General features: G+C 39.8%; 1 protein-coding gene across 5 annotated transcripts; it reads left to right on the forward strand.

Annotated features, from left to right (window-relative positions):
• Positions 1–983: 983 nt before the first annotated feature.
• Positions 984–15683, forward strand: tnip1 (TNFAIP3 interacting protein 1). Of its 5 annotated transcripts, none has more exons than XM_069669744.1 (18): positions 984–1007; positions 5377–5556; positions 6119–6283; positions 6376–6461; positions 6628–6687; positions 7392–7601; positions 8147–8241; positions 8983–9145; positions 9395–9487; positions 9607–9672; positions 11667–11798; positions 11925–12053; positions 12139–12273; positions 12360–12485; positions 12610–12693; positions 13185–13400; positions 13659–13743; positions 14051–15683. In XM_069669744.1, the coding sequence occupies exons 2-18, from the start codon at positions 5412–5414 to the stop codon at positions 14134–14136; spliced, it is 2076 nt and encodes a 691-aa protein (XP_069525845.1). In that variant the 5' UTR covers positions 984–1007; positions 5377–5411; the 3' UTR covers positions 14137–15683. The 5 variants fall into 5 exon arrangements, with proteins under 5 accessions (XP_069525845.1, XP_069525844.1, XP_069525847.1 ...); XM_069669743.1 differs by lacking the exon at positions 984–1007 and adding an exon at positions 3949–4012; XM_069669746.1 differs by lacking the exon at positions 984–1007 and adding an exon at positions 3949–4012 and having other exon boundaries at positions 13275–13400.
• Positions 15684–15720: the final 37 nt, after the last annotated feature.

Consider the following 15720-nt stretch of genomic DNA (forward strand, 5'->3'; position numbering starts at 1 on the left):
AATGAGCGAAGAGAAAATGTTGTTTACACTGAACTGTTTTCACACCTCGTGTCTTGTTTCTCAGTCAGATTTGTTCGTGCAGAAGAAAAGCACAAGACAGCTGCCTGTGTTCTTGTCAGTGTCTCAGTTCACTGCGTATGTGTGAGCGCAGCTGTTGTCAGGCCATCTTTGAGTTAAAAGAGGAAAGAAGAAAAAAAAGATGTATGTGGCGAGGAAATCCCCTGCAGTACGCCAAAATCCAAGGCAACAAATAGAGGCTGCAGCAGCACTCAGTCTGTATCACTCTGGTTTTAATGGCACACCCAACCTTAAATCGCCCCATTTGATGGTAATTATGAGAGATTTAGAGATTACTTCAATAAAACATTGTAAATATGCAGCTGATGTCAAAACACACTCTGTTCTGCTTGAATTTCCCTTCATGACACCAGGGGGAAGTTTGCAGTGCGGTGTTGTTCAGAACATCTTGTACAGCATAAATAATGAAGATGGACTATAGTTTACGTTTATAGTTTATGTTTTGAAGCTGTAACATCCTCAGAGAAAGCAATGGGTGGGGATGGACTTTTTATTGACTGTGTCCATGATTGTGGTGACATCATTATCATGCAGTACTGCACTGCTTGTACTTTACTGCATGTACTTTACTGCTGTATATATAAGTTATTGTTTATTAGAGCTCAGCTGTGCATTTACCTTTTTATGCTGCTTGGTCATATTTGTGTGGCCTTCTCTCTTTATTTACCTTACATGCATTATAATTAGGTAGTCCTAGTGCTGCAAGCACACTTTAATGTGCAAATAAATTTTTATGTTGTGTTTCTTAGTGAAGGCAGGCCACACAGTTGGACACACACACACTGGGTTCTGTTGAGGCTGAGCGTGTACAGTATCAGAACAGGCCTTTTTGCTGGTTTGTGGGAATTCCCCAAGTCTCAGTGAAATGGCTTCCCCCCTATCACCAGTTTCCTTAAAAAGAGCCTCTCCGACACAAGCTGAATGTGTGGGTGAGTTGTTGTTTATTTGTTTTAACATTTAAGGTGTAGTAACGGAACATATTCAGTTTAGAGACTTTATTTTTGTCTTTTTTTATCATTCAAGGTGGGTTGAATGTTTTTTTTCATGTTGTCAGTGAAGTGGGTCTTGTTGTGTGTTTGGAGCATTACACAGGAGGTAAATGTAACAGAAGTGAGAAGGTTAATTTCTGATTTAAACGCAGGGAAAAAAATGCCACAAGTTGTAAAATTGTATGATATTTTTTACTTATGACTTTTTTATAGTTAAATCCCAAGCAAACTCTTAAAAAATATATTGTGGTTATTGCAATGTTTATCACATTATGTTTATTTCAGATCTGATATAACAGTATTTTCTTTGGTTGTTCTGGTTCTGTTGTCCATTAGATGCCAATAGATCACATTCTATGGAGTGGAAAATGTTTTTGTTACAATTACTATTTTTAACATATAAGCCTGAGAAGTGATCTTTCTGTTGATTTATGGTGCTGGTTTCTTGAGTGTAGTTAAAGATTTTTATTATTGTTCATTTAAAACAATATAAATAACCTGTTACAGGTAAAAATAGGGTGTATCTGCTTACAGGCCAACTTTGTTTTGTCTATATCGAAACTCTGCTGCGAGGCTGGCCCTGGTTTTAGGCCTTGAGAGGACGACCATAGTCAATAGTTGACTGACATAATGGATGTTTTGTATTAAGCGACACAGAGCTAATTACTATCAGCTGCTGATTCTGCTGCTATAGGGACAGAAGACTGGACTTTCCTAATGTCTCAGCATGGTGAATTCTCTGTTCTGGCTTTAATCCGAAGATAACTGTTTCCTAAATGTCATCTGTTTTAAAATGTTTTCAAAAAGCAGATGTGGGAGAAGAAAACAAAGCGTTCAATTTGTTTCCCAGGAGGTTTAAATGATGGGCGACATTTCCTGTATCCTCAGGCTTTTGTTTCTGTGCTGGCAGGCTCAGAGTCACCAGCCTGTTTATTATTTCAGCACATCACAGCAGCCCGGGATGGAAACATTGTGCACCTACAAACAAGGACAAGGTGTTTGGTGGCCGACACAGAGCTTAGGAAAAAACAACTTCTGTGTGTGAACTATACAGTGTTTTTCCTGTAGCCAGCTAATGGCTCTTTAGGGGACACATTCACACATTTTTACACAATCACACGGCAGGTCCATCTACTACATGCTCTAAAATCTTACAATCTGCTTTTTGTTCTTTTATTGAAGCAGGTTACTCTTCAATTGAGCTAAAGTTTATGTTGCATTTTTATTAATAAAAATAATTTGAATATACTTTATTATTATTAAAGCACACACAGATTAAAAAGCACACCCCTTTTATGTTGTCTAACCCTCTGTTACTTGTTTTAACACAAATACATTTAGTTTAAGTTTGAGTCAAAGAGACAAATAAAAATACTGTAAAAAAACAACAACTGTTATGAGGTTTTAATTAGAGCTATAAAATAAATAGTCTCAGTTTTAACATTAACTATACTTCAGTGTTACTGGTGTACGCCATAACTCTGCCCTTTGGTGTGTTACAGGAAGTAATAAATAAGGCTTTGCAAAGACAAAAAGAAAGGTGTGATTCTGATTAGTTTATGTCATAAATCATGTCATAGTGTAAGATTCTTTGCGAATTGAGTGCTTCCTGTCTTAAAACTGTCAATCCCTGTTAAAGGTCCCAGTCTGATTCTCTGAAAAACTACAATCACAAAGAAGAGTGTTTGTGGACAAGCAGCTGGATGATTTCATAGTTATATACATACAATTATATAACCATAGAATTGTGTAATACTGAGGTTCGTTTAGTCTAACAGAGGAATAGTCTTTCTGATACTCTGTAAGGAAGAAATATAACTGCAGAATAATCTGTTTGTTTATTCCCACAAGATGTCACTGTTGCTTTGTTATTCATGTGTCAGAAAGGTCCCTGCGATTTAGTAATTTTAGAAAACGTGATGTTTAAACTTCTCCATTGTATTATTTTCCAATAATCAAAAATCCCAGATGATACTAATGCCTACTAATACCTTCTAACACCTGAGCTTAAAGATGAGTTGTTCATTAACTAGTCTTATGTTCCCTGGTTCTGGCGCCATAGATATGACTATTAATGTATTGCAGTGTATAGTGTACTTCTTCTAACATAGGAAACTAATCGCCTTTACCCTGCCATTTGTAAAAAAAAACAAAAAAAAAAACATCCACTCTCAATATGTCAAAATAAGATTCATAAAATTCTGATGGGAACCTTTTAACTTTAGAAAAATTAAAGACTGAAAAATGTATTAATTAAAAATTTAAAATATCAATCTGTTGCAGTTTAAATCACAATATAGACATCTTCCTAAGCTCTCATATCACATATTTCCTATAAACTGACAGTGTCATAAAGCTTGGTGTAACTTGAACTAGGTCTTATTTCACTCCTAGTTCAGAGGAAATGTGTGATGCAATCACAGAAACCCCCAGCAGCCCCTTCTTTAAAGTCATCAATGAAGAAAAAGGTCATTCAGTAAAAATGGTTGAGTTTGTTCCTAATCGTTTGGGGATGCGTTTTAAGGGTAAAAAGGGAGAAATAGACCTAATTTTATTTTAATAATTACGATTGTAAAGAAAAGTCCGGCTGTTTTTTATGATCAGTTTCACTAAGCCTAGTGTCAGTGTGTCTTATGAGCCATTTAATATGAATATTCATATCTAAAATTCCATCATGTGACAAGGCTTTAGATTTTCGGTAAAATCTCTCCCATTAAAGAGGACTATGCAAAGCATTTTGCTTCAGTGTTTACATTACGGGCATTAACTCCTGTTGGTGCACCGCTGACAGAGAGCTGTGCGCTGATTGGTCCGCCGGGCTGTCAATCATCGCTGTTTACATCAAACGTTGTGAGCTGGAATTTCCCAGGTTACAGCACAGAGCAGTAGACCACTTCCGCAATAGATGTCTGGCAGAGAGACGAGAGGCCACTGCGAGCTGAAAGGTATCCAGACAAAAGACACCTCTTTGTTCTTTGATTTGTCGTTAAACTCCGCTTTCCGACTGACTTACTGCGTCGATAAAAGTATCCGTAGTGGTTTAAAAAGAGGAGCTAGCGGCTTCCTGTCCCGCTCTGTCACCTAGTGTTAGCTAGCCGACTGCTAACGAGGATGTTGCTAGCAATTTGCATGACAACAGCGAAAACTAATATTAGCCTTCTTCAGCCAATCAAGGTAGCTATCATTAGCTAGATTGTGTTGTATTTGACTCTCGTGTATCGGGAAGATGTTTGTTAGCATGATTCGCGTTATATCTTTTATTTTCCCTCTGCTTTTGTCCTTTTTTCCTCGGATATGAACGTTGTAGTTGTCATATTTAGCCATGACAAACGTTAGCACATCCTTCATATGTTTCACTCTGGCAGGGTGGCATGATGGTGAGACTGATGCCGCTTTTGTCCTCTCAAATCTGTCGGTTTGTCTTTGGTCTTCCTTTAAATTATAAGCTGAGAGAAAGGTCTAAAGGTTCTTTTAGTTGGGTAACTCACAGTTCATACAATAGCTGAGTGGGTGGTATTCATTTCATCTGCAAGCAACAGAAACACCATTTGTTTTATTTTACAGTGGTTGTAATATTCCTGCAGAAGTAGTGGTTTAAGGGGATTTCTTTTTTATGTACAGTCAATAATGCTGGTAAACTTTTGACTTCCTCTGCATTAGCAATAGCTTGTTGACTCTGGGTACTGGTGGCATTTATCTTGTACCTTTTATACTTTTATATTTCTTCTATGAACCATAATATTTAAAGCTCCTGTGAGGATTTTTTCACTGGTTATGAAACGGACTGAAATTATTCCTGCTCACTCTATATGACCTACAAAAGCAAACCAGACCATTGGCAACAAGACTGATTGTTTCTATACAGTTATTTTTAATGCCTGAAACTGCTGGTGGGGGGTAGGTGTCGGACGAAGAGATTAACTGCACACTGCCTTTATTTACATTTTCCAGGGCAAAAATTTAAAGTGAGTGATATATATGACTGATAAAGAAAGCTGGTTAAAACTTTTTGTTAAAAACCACCACTTAAGCATGTATGGGAAAATATCCGCAAAGAGATAAGAGGTACGGCTTTGTCCACAGGGGGCGCCAAAATTACAAACGGAAAGTTCTTCAAAGTAGCTTTAAAGTTGACGGATTGCAATAGACAAGTGTATTTTTCTCCAGTTGTTTCCTTTTTTTGCAATGTGTCAACAGTGTCTAAATGCTTTATCACCAACAGTTTGTTTTCTGTAAAGGTCAGTTACTCCATTGACCTTTTGTTGGATACTTTTAAATTATGTTTAAACATTTTTGTTTTCTTTAACAGTTCAGAGGATCATGTCTAGGAAGTGAACAACGGCGATGGAAGGGAAAGGCCCGTACCGCATCTATGATCCAGGTGGGGGTGAGGTCAAGGCCAGGGAGGAGGCCGGAGGAAGCAGCTATCGACAGCTCCTGGAGGAGAACAGCATACTGAGGGAGCGGATGAAGGGACTTAAGAGCTTAGGTAGGTTCCCAAAGACAGCATGGCTACCTCAAGGCTGTGTGTGGCATTACACATCTGGCGTGTGCCACCTGAGGATTTTGTGTTTCCAGATTCCTTGTATATATACAAGGTTATTTGTTATTTTATTGTGGTTTGTAAAATCCACAGTTAAAAAATTTACAACTTTCTTGTTGTAGCAGGAATAAACACACACATAAGGATATGCTATGGTGCTCTGCATAACTTATTACACAACTGAATTTACAGCCAAAATATACAGGTGCAGGAGGTTTTTTGTGCAGCTTAGATGTAATGCGGTAAAACCTGACTATCTTCTTTGGTGCTTTGATGAATAGCTTGCATGCCAGAGATGTGAACAGGCTGATTGCTCATTTTGTGACTCACCAAAGGAGTGCTTCTAACACGTAACGTCTCACTGACTGAACTTCTATCGTCCCATTTGATGACTGCGCATGCTGATAGGTCGAGCCTTAGCAGCCTTTGTTGAAAAAATGAAGTTAGATCAAGTAAAATTCAAGTGAAGTGCTGCTGGACAGAGACAAGATCTCTCTGAAACTTGCAGGCGATTTGCTGGAAGAGTCTCAGTCAGAGGCATCAAGGCTTCGGCAGAGAGTGGAGGAACTTGTGAGAGACAACGAGGCCCTGAAGTCCTCCAGCTTTGCAGCCAGTCTGTGTACGGGAGGGCCCATTCAGACTGAGACACCAAGTAGGTCTCGCAGACTTGACGGTAATCAATTTTTAGGAGTTATTTGTGGATTATTTCACAGTAAGTTTTGTAACCACACGCATTAACTTCGGTATTGATATGGCCTCTTTCAGGTAAACCCTGTTTACACCCCACTGCAGAGCAGAAGGAGGAGCAATCAAGCTGTTTAGGGAAGACCCTTCAGCCTGAGAAGCCCAATGTAAGGAATGTGTATGTGTGTGAAGCGTTTGGTACAGGCAGAAACATTTTAGTAATGATTGTAGAATTGTAAATATGCTAAGATGTAGATATTCTTCTTTTATTTGATTATTAACTGTATGGATATTATAAATATTGTGGTGCTACTTACTTTTTGGTCTTTCCAGGAGGCCTTAACAGAGTTTGAGGTGGTGAATATGGAGGGAAAGACTTCAGATGCCTTGACTGTACGTACCAAACATTTTCGTGACTATATTAAGAAATTAATTATTCTCCAGGAACTCAAACTTTTGCACTTCTAAAGAATTTTTTATTTAAAAAAAAGTCTAGTATGTTTAGCATTCCTCGTGTCCCTTGTGCTAACTATTAAAAGTAATAATTTTATTTAGGCTAAATGAAAAATTTCCTCTTCATAACCCTGTCCTTATTAGTGGGAACATATCCTTAGCCTGGTGACTCACCAACAACCTCAATACTGGTAGCTCCAGCCTGAGTCAGCCAGGGGAAAGTCCAGGATTATTACGGACTAGAATTACACAGCTGATTCATTCACAAACTACATCCTAGAGGATGTGTTAATAGGACACTATGCCAAAATAATTCAGGCACACATGTCAAAACTAAGGCTGCTGAATCGACTGTCAACTTACTTTGACACAGTTTCGATCCCTGAATAGAATATTTATGGTAAAGATGTCACCACAACCGCTTTTAGTCTCCGAGGACCATATTTAAATCAAACAGGATTAACAAGTTTTACTTTTGAGATAAATCAGCTGCTGCTTTTCTTAGAAATAGTAACATGAGTCTTCCAGTATGTCGATCGTCTTGTCGCATGCTGTTTGAAATACATAGGTAATTGTTAGCTTTCACACTGAGTCATCTTGAGAGGAAGGACTGACTGGCTGTTCACCTGTTTGGGTATCTCCAGGCTGGGTCAGTGGCAGGAGTAATCCCCCTCCTGCCTCAGGAGAACAACGAGCTAGCAAGCCAGCTGAAGAGACTGGAGAGCTCCTTCAGCATATTTGCAGAGGAGTCCAACCCCAACCAGCTGCTGGCTCACCTTGGTCGCATGGCTGTGGAGTTTCACCATCTCTCCTCTAAAGTCCAAAAGAATGAACAGAGGACCTCCCTCCTACAGGTATGTGACACAACAACTGTATGTTCTCAAGGATGGCTGTAGATTTGATTATATAATAATTTAAGAGCTACAGTTATTGAAAAATGTCCTTTTATCTCTGCTGACCTTAGTGAAGGAGTCTTTTTATTGCAGATTCTTTTTGTGGGACAAAGAGAGAGAAATAAGTTCTTTGTAAAATAATGATAAATGACATGTTTCACTGTTGCTGCAGCAGTTTTTGCTGTCTCAATAGGTTGTCACACATGTAAACATCAACTATTACTACTGGCAACCAACACAAGCTTTCCTTTTTTGAAAAAATTCTTATTTTAACTGAAGGAAATTTCTAGTATCATAACATAACCAGAGTTGTTTGTGCCAAAAGGTGGGCAACATTTCCTCTTCAATCTGCCACGTTTATAATCCATCATAGTTTCCCTTAAAGTACCTTTAGCATTGTACCAATGTGCTAAACACAGTTACCTCTGGCTGTGTGGGCATACAGATGTAAAATAATGTTGATGTGATTGTACAGAACTTTTTCTTTGTTTTTTGTGTGTGTAAAGACTCTCTGTGAGCAGCTCCGACAGGAGAACAATGAGCTTCGAAAGAAAATGGAAGAGGATCATGATATCAGGAATCGAGACTTGGAACAGCTGAGGTAATGTTTTCCTTCTCCTTTAGTGTAACTGGGCGTCTGCTGGAGAAGTTATGTTATAGTTAGTAAGGTCAAAAAGAACAAAATCTGCAGTATATTCTTGGAGTAAATAAGTAAACTTTATTTATATATATGTTACTAAGTGCTTCACACACAGGAGTAAAAAACTAAATCAGAAAGCAAAATACGAACATAAATATATCACAAGGCATAATAAGAAAAAGGCAAAATGAAAACAAACTTTAACACAAGACAGGGATTGAGAGTTGCATGACAGCTTGCATACAAATTATTTTTAGATGCCTCTTAAAGGAATCCAAAGACTGCAGATCTGGTTGTGGGCGTTGATTCCAGAGGGTGGAGGCTAAGAGAACAAAGGCATGATCACCTAATTTCACCTATTGTTTGGCAATTGAGCCGTGGGACAACTGAACAAAACTAACTCTCTTGAACCTCATTCCTCTGGTATTTCTTTTTTTTTAATGGCTTTTGAATGCAGTGTAATTCGGCCTCCGGTCACTGTTATGATAACTTTACATCTTATCTTTGTCATGCATGTTGAGAGTTGACCCTGCTTTCACTTTTGATTGGGGAATTGTTCCACTGCTTTCTGTTGGCGTCACTGTTCTCAGTGGGTTTTATAGGTTCTTCCCAAAAGACATCCTGAAGCTGCACCAAAAATTCAACAAACTCTGGGAAGGGTCTGCTCACCCACTCTGTCACTTTCATTTCTTGCCAATGCAGACAGGAGAACCAGAAACTCAAGGAGCTTGTCACGGGAGGAGCAGCAACAGCAGCAACAGCCGCAGTGCCATCTGACACAGAAGCTCCAGAGGCCAAAGAGGAGCCTGTGAAGGAGGAATCGCCTGCTGTAAGACCGAAGATGGAGGCCAGCACACCACAGAAGGTAGTCGAAATTTAGTTTAGTAGTCAGAGTAAACATGTTTTTATTTTGTACAGACCTTCTTTAAAACTATTTATCCAAGTACGTACTTATTTCATTTTTATTTTACATTAAAATTCCTTTTTAGAATGACATTTTAAAACGGGTTTCTCATGAAATTTGTGACCAAAATTTCTTCACTTTAAACGCGTATGATGTAGAGTTAGAGTTACAGGAATGATGTGGATTTAGGAATGTTTTCTGTGCCCCCAGAGTGGAAAATCTGCAGAGAAAACCCCCACCAAACCTTGTGATGTAGAGGTGTATGAAAAGAAGATCAAGCTTTTGGAGAAGCAGAGAAAGGATGTGAGTCTTTTTTTGCTCTTCAGCTCATCCTCTTTTTTTCTTAGGGGAAAGTCTCTGTGTATTTTGTTTCCTATATATTCTGTGTCATTTGTTTCACTTTCTGGCCCTGCTGCTTACAGGTACTGGAGGTGAACAAGCAGTGGGACATTCAGTGGAACTCCATGAAGTCACAGTTTGAGCAGAAGGTACAGTAATGACTTTACAGCTGTTGTGAAGGGTGTGGGAAGACGTCACTATGACTTCAGCGACTGAAGGAGAAGTAATGCTCAATTCTCCCCGAATTCCTTTGTAAAAATTGTGTAATTTCCAAACTCAGTTTTAGAAAGTTCAACGCATTAGTTCAGTTTTATAAAAGAACGTCACTTTAATGGAACAAGTATATTTGGGTCAAACCTCCTACACATGCCAGGTTTCTTTTTGAGTTAATTTATTTCTTGAAATTTATTGAACATTTTTCTGGTACAGGATACAAATCCTCCACACCAGACTCTCCACTTCGCTAACCAGAATTCATCCAATCTATTTTTAAACGAGTTATCTGAAGGAGCACCGCACTGCGTTCTCTGGAAGCTCGTTCCACGCTCTTACGGCAACAAAGTGTGACAACGTTTTTTCTCTTTTCAGAGGAACACTTGACGGGGAATACTTTTAAGGAGTTCCCTCTTGAATCATAGCTGTTATTCCAAAAATGGATGAAAGGCTCAGCTGCATCATATTTTCTGTGGACAATTTTATACATCTCACTCATGTCTCCTCTGTGTCTCCTGTATACTAGAGCTGGTTATTGTAATTTTCTTAACCTCTCCTCATATGACAGACATACATAGAAATTATACAAAGATGCACCGACATGTACGTTACAAAAAGTATTTAACCTCCATTTAAATACATATGTTCTCACTCTACATGAGTAATGTTTGTGTTTAAAAATAGACAGTTCTCCATCCGTCGCCCAAAATGAACCGCCGATTCATTTCATGACTAACGATTGCAACTGTAAGTAAGTCTTAGTAAGACGTTTCGGAAATGATTGTTTGACTTAGTTTCAAGCATCTGTATTACAGTTTAATAAACTGTGATGTCAGTAGCTTTACATCACTGAACACTGTAGTGTCAGAAAATGCCAAATAAAACAATGTTTTCCTGCCAGCAGCCTTTTAAATGTATAATTGAAGCACTGTGACACCCATGTTTATTATGCAAATTGAACAACCATAATAATAGTTTATTTCTTAATACAACCCCCTTTTTTTTTTAGCACCTTTCATACAAACATGCTGCAGAAAGTGCTTCAGAGACTAAACCAGTATCAAGTGAAGTGCTATCGACCACAACTATCAGCAAAAATAGAACTTAAATGTTAAAATGTAAAAAGTCGATGTAATAAATAAAAACAAATGATAAAAACAATGTAAAAAAACAATAAGACTTAAAAACTAAGGCAGTAAGTTATGTCTTCAAACATGAAAGATATTTTTAAGTGAAATGACAGATGGCAACGATTGTGCAATTTGGAAATATTTTTGAGGAACACAGGACTCTTTGTGCTTGTGTGCATCAGTTGGCGGTGCAGCAGCTGTGTGTGTGTATTTATTCTCTATGTGCATGTCCAGTGGAAAAGGTGCAATCTTGCAATAGCTCGCTATCTGAAAGCATACTCACCACAAGGCCTGTCACACCTCAGTGAGAATTCCCCTCACCTCTCTGGTACCCGCCGACTTCCTGCTGTGGTGCAGTCAGAGGGCAGCAGAGACACACATATGTACACACTCTCACACTCATACTCACACACCTACGCCTATGCACACCCACAATCACAAACAAACCTACATTCACACTTTGTTGAGAAAGGGACGCCATGCAACCTTGGGTTTAAACCACACAACCCTAGATAGATCCATTTGCGTCACTAAGTTTGTTCATATTCTACACAAACACAGATCTGCGTGTGTTTGCAAATGTGTCCTTGTGGCTGTGGCTTAGTTTATAACTTGATAACGTAAATCTCAAACACATTTCTAAGACTGTGTTCCAACACATGCAACACCTAATGTTTATCTCTATCAGAGTTGATATCACTGAATCAGTGTTGTTTTGTTTTCTGTTTGTATATTAGAGCTGTCAATTAATGGACTCAGTGAATGCTCCCCTCAACTAAATGATGTACTATCTTCCTCAGATCACAGACCTCAGACAACGGCTGGCTGAGTCCCAGAAAACCGTGCTGGAGCTGGAGGCAGAGCGAGAGCAGAGGCAGCGCGACTACGACAAGAAGCTGCTGCTGGCCAAATCCAAGATTGAAAATGTTCAGGTGAGAATACAAAGGCACAAAATCCAGCTGAAACTGTTTGAGCATTTCAAAACAAGCCCCTGGAAACAGACAAAATAGGATACTTTAAGAAAGGTGTTTTCAATGCTTTTGGTGTGTACATTTCAGGGGGAGAAGGAGTGCTTGAACTCTGAGACCACTGAGCTGAAGCAGAAGATTCGCTACCTGCAGGACCAGCTGCTGCCCCTAAGCAAACAGAGGGAGTACCAGGAGAAGGAGATCCAACGCCTCAACAGGGTGAGTGTGGAAGAGATGCAGGAAGAGATGCAGATAAATAATGGAGACAAACATTCTGTGTAATACTAGTTTTGTCGCACTTCAGGCTTTGGAGGAAGCCTTAAACCTGCACACACCGTCATCCTCCCAACAACCACCTGCACAGGCTAACTTTGCCGATGCGGCAAATAACCTGAAGAAGCAGGAGCTGCTCACTCAAATCGCTGTACTAAAGGAACAGGTGAGGCATGCAGCAGAACACAAACAGAACTCTACTGAAATGATACATGCAATTCCTCATCTGCTTATTATTGTTTTGTACTTCAGGTGAAGATCTTTGAAGAAGACTTTAGAAAAGAGAGGAGCGACAGGGAGCGAATGAATGAGGAAAAAGAGGACTTGAGGCGGCAGGTTGAGAGACTCCAGGGTCAGATTACTAATTTGACCAATCAGGTAAGTTGTGCGTTTGCAGTATATTCCCCTGTTTGTTGCATGATAAGGAAAGCTTTGCTCTTTTTCAAGCATTGACATCAAGAATAACTGAACTGCTCTCTAATGTTTATTGTTTGTGTTACAGCTTCATCAGGCACAGAATGAGTGTCAGAGAGAACGAACAGAGAGGTGTAAGCTGGAGAGACTGCAGATGCAGCATCACAAACAGGTACTGGCTGCAGCTCAGGTCTGCGCCTGAAAGTGTTGCAGACATGTTGAAATTTTAAATGAAATGTTGCCGTCAGCCTGGATAGGTGATATGTTTGGCTATTTTGTCTATGAGTATTTAAGTAGGGCCAAGCACATCAGTGAAGTTACTCTTCAAGCCTTTAGATGCATTATGCAGGAGGTGATGAGTTGTAGTAAACCTTGCAGACTAGCGCCCCCCTGTGACAAAATGCAGTCACATAGATGTTTACTGTAGTAAGTTCACACTGGACAAATCAATACTCCAGGACCAGAGCCTCACTCCAGCTAGCTTGTTTGTCAGTGCATTCGGGATCAACAGGTGGAACATTGACACTCCTCAGTGGGAGGCAGCTGCAGTGTGCAGGGTTGAAGGTCAGCAGTGGCTCATGCTATGACGGGGCCACTGCGCTCGCTGAGAGTAGCAGCCGTGCACTGATTGGGGATCACGTGTGTACTTGTGATCCCTCGTAGGGGCAGCAGCAGGAAAGACGTACCTCAGACCCCACGTCAGGCTCAGTGAACGGCCCGCTGAGCCCTCCCTACTGTGGTCCCTTTGTGCAGGTGGGACCGCAGGGCCTTGAGGGCTGGCCCATACACTTCCCTCCCCGGATGCCCAATGCAGCAGGCGCCACAGCCGCAGCCGCCGCAGCACCGCCCCCTGTACGAGACTTCCAGCCTGTTACCCCGGTAAGGGTCCGCTAAGGCCCCTCTGTCTCTGTCTCTGGAGTGACTCTGCTTCACTGAGGAAACAAGGCTCTTTTCTCTTACCTCTTCTCCCCCTATCTTTTGGGAGGAACTAGCAGATGTAATGAGGTCTAACTGCAGCTCAGCTTAGCCACACTCACATTCAGCAATATTCACTTTCGTTACGGCAAAGACTTCAGGGCTTTAAAGAGTGTGTGTATTAAATTATAGCAACTAAGGTGGTGTTTTCTGTTCGACCAGGGTTTTCCTTGGCAGTCATCATTCCCACAGCCGAGAGGGGCCAGAGCAGTAGGAGAGAGTTCACGACCACCACCAGAGAATGCAGGTATGGTACATTTAGGACTTACTCTCAATGAACAATATTCATGTTAATGTTTTTAAAAGCTTTTAGACAACAATGGAATAAGCTACATCAGGTTTTGGGTACACAGAAAATAAGCACCCTTTTTGATCAATTCAATCCTTGTTTTGGTCTTTTAACGATATTGTACAAAGGCAAAATATAAAATATTGCAAGCAAGCAAATCTTTCATATTCACAAGGTTGCACAACATGGTGTCTTAAACATTTACTGTGTTAATTGAAAGTTTGCAGCATGAAGATAACTGTCTTGTTCCACTGTGTGTCTGTAGATCAGTCCGCAGCAGCAGCAGCAGCCGCAGCAGCACCCGGGTTTGGGAAAAGGGAGCGACAGAACATTGATCCTGGAAAGCACTAAAGCATCACTGTACCCACCTAACGGAGTCTGGGTAGTAGCATGAAAATCAGTTTGTTTTTGAGTTGAAAGGTGTGATTTGATCTATAATTTTCCTACTGAACTGTAGATATCCTATTGTAATGTTGTTTATACTTGCGTTTTATAAGGCTATTTGTGAAACACTTCGCTATTCTGAATATATATACATGAAATATTATTTTGGTTTTGTTTTTTTATCAGGAACTGAAGTCATTTATTAAATAGGTTGGAATAATTAACATGGTTCTTTTTTTCCAGACAAATAAACCTTTTGTGATTGTCTCTCTGCAAACATGTAACAACTGGACACTTAGTTTGTTACTTGTAGGGTTACAGGAAGCCATTCCCCAATGCGACTAAGACGACATATACTCATTCCAACAATGGATGATTATATAGGTACATTGAATCATAGGATTTACAATGTGAATGTTGATTGATTTACGAAGATTTCTTCAGTACCATCGATGTTATAGGACTGTCCCATTACGTGTAACTGTTCAAAAGTGGTTGTTGAAATACAAAAATTTGGGGAAATGAATTTTGATGGTATCATACCAAAAACATGATTGTGATTATTGATAATTTATTTATAACTATTGACTACGTGTAAATCATTGTCTTTAGTAATGCTGTTCTTTCTATGTTGTTAGTGTAATCCCAATATATTGTAGCTATTGACATTGTATGTTTGTATCAGACACAATACACAATGCACAGTACATACACACCTTTTTTTCCCCATGATGATGGACCTAATCTCATTAAACACAACACTTCTTCTTGACCACAGTTGATTTGACCACTCATTCCGATATTCATACTCATCTTACTGCATCCTGTACTGTTGCACACAGTTCAGCCCCGACTTACACGATCTAAATTTACCGCAGTAGCGATGAAGCTCTTCCTCTTTTTCCTGTTATTTCATTTTGAGTCATCAGTGCAACTCTTACATCCAGCACTGAAACAGGACAGGAAGAGGAGGATTTTCGTCAGAGTTTAGAGGCTCTAGATTCAGTGTCACAGCAGTGCAGCCGCTCCTCAGAGGAAAAACCCCTCTGTCAGGACGTCTGGCTTTACTCTCTGTCCACTTCAACAACCAGCAATCCATGCCGAGCCGACTGACCTGTGACCTGCTGTAACACCGAGTAAAGAGCCCCGATAACAGACACAGGATCCACACCTCCAGATAATGTGTGTTACCATTTAAAAAAAAAAAGGCAGATCCAATCTCAAACCAAGCCGCTGTTTTAATTAATTACCCAATAATATAGTATCAGGTAGTCAGACGAAGGGCTCCAAAATGTGAAAAAGGCTCCATTTTATCCAACAAGTTCTAAAGTTACAGGGAACAAAATCCTGATGGGTGAGAGCTGAAATGAGAAGTTGCACTTTGAAAGGTACGCTGTAATTACTGGCAGTTGTATTTTCTTGGTTTGTAGCCCTTTTTTCTTTTTTTGCTGTAGGCAGAAGCACATGTGAGACTTTTTGTATTTGACTGGCTTAATAAATCTATTCTAAATGTCTGCTAGTATCTTACCCTGCTTATTTTGTCCACTTTTA

The sequence above is a fragment of the Semicossyphus pulcher genome, unplaced genomic scaffold (genome assembly GCF_022749685.1).
Source record: "Semicossyphus pulcher isolate SPU_LCO1_2020_fin unplaced genomic scaffold, fSemPul1.0.p SCAF_2, whole genome shotgun sequence".
NCBI lineage: Eukaryota > Metazoa > Chordata > Actinopteri > Labriformes > Labridae > Semicossyphus > Semicossyphus pulcher.

Bases quoted from the DNA above. Each gene is read 5' to 3' on its own strand.
- tnip1 (XM_069669744.1), top strand. From the start codon at position 5,412: ATGGAAGGGAAAGGCCCGTACCGCATCTATGATCCAGGTGGGGGTGAG. The intron at 6,462-6,627 runs GTAAGGAATGTG...TGGTCTTTCCAG, and splicing joins TTCAGCCTGAGAAGCCCAAT to GAGGCCTTAACAGAGTTTGA. The intron at 12,486-12,609 runs GTAAGTTGTGCG...TTTGTGTTACAG, and splicing joins TTACTAATTTGACCAATCAG to CTTCATCAGGCACAGAATGA.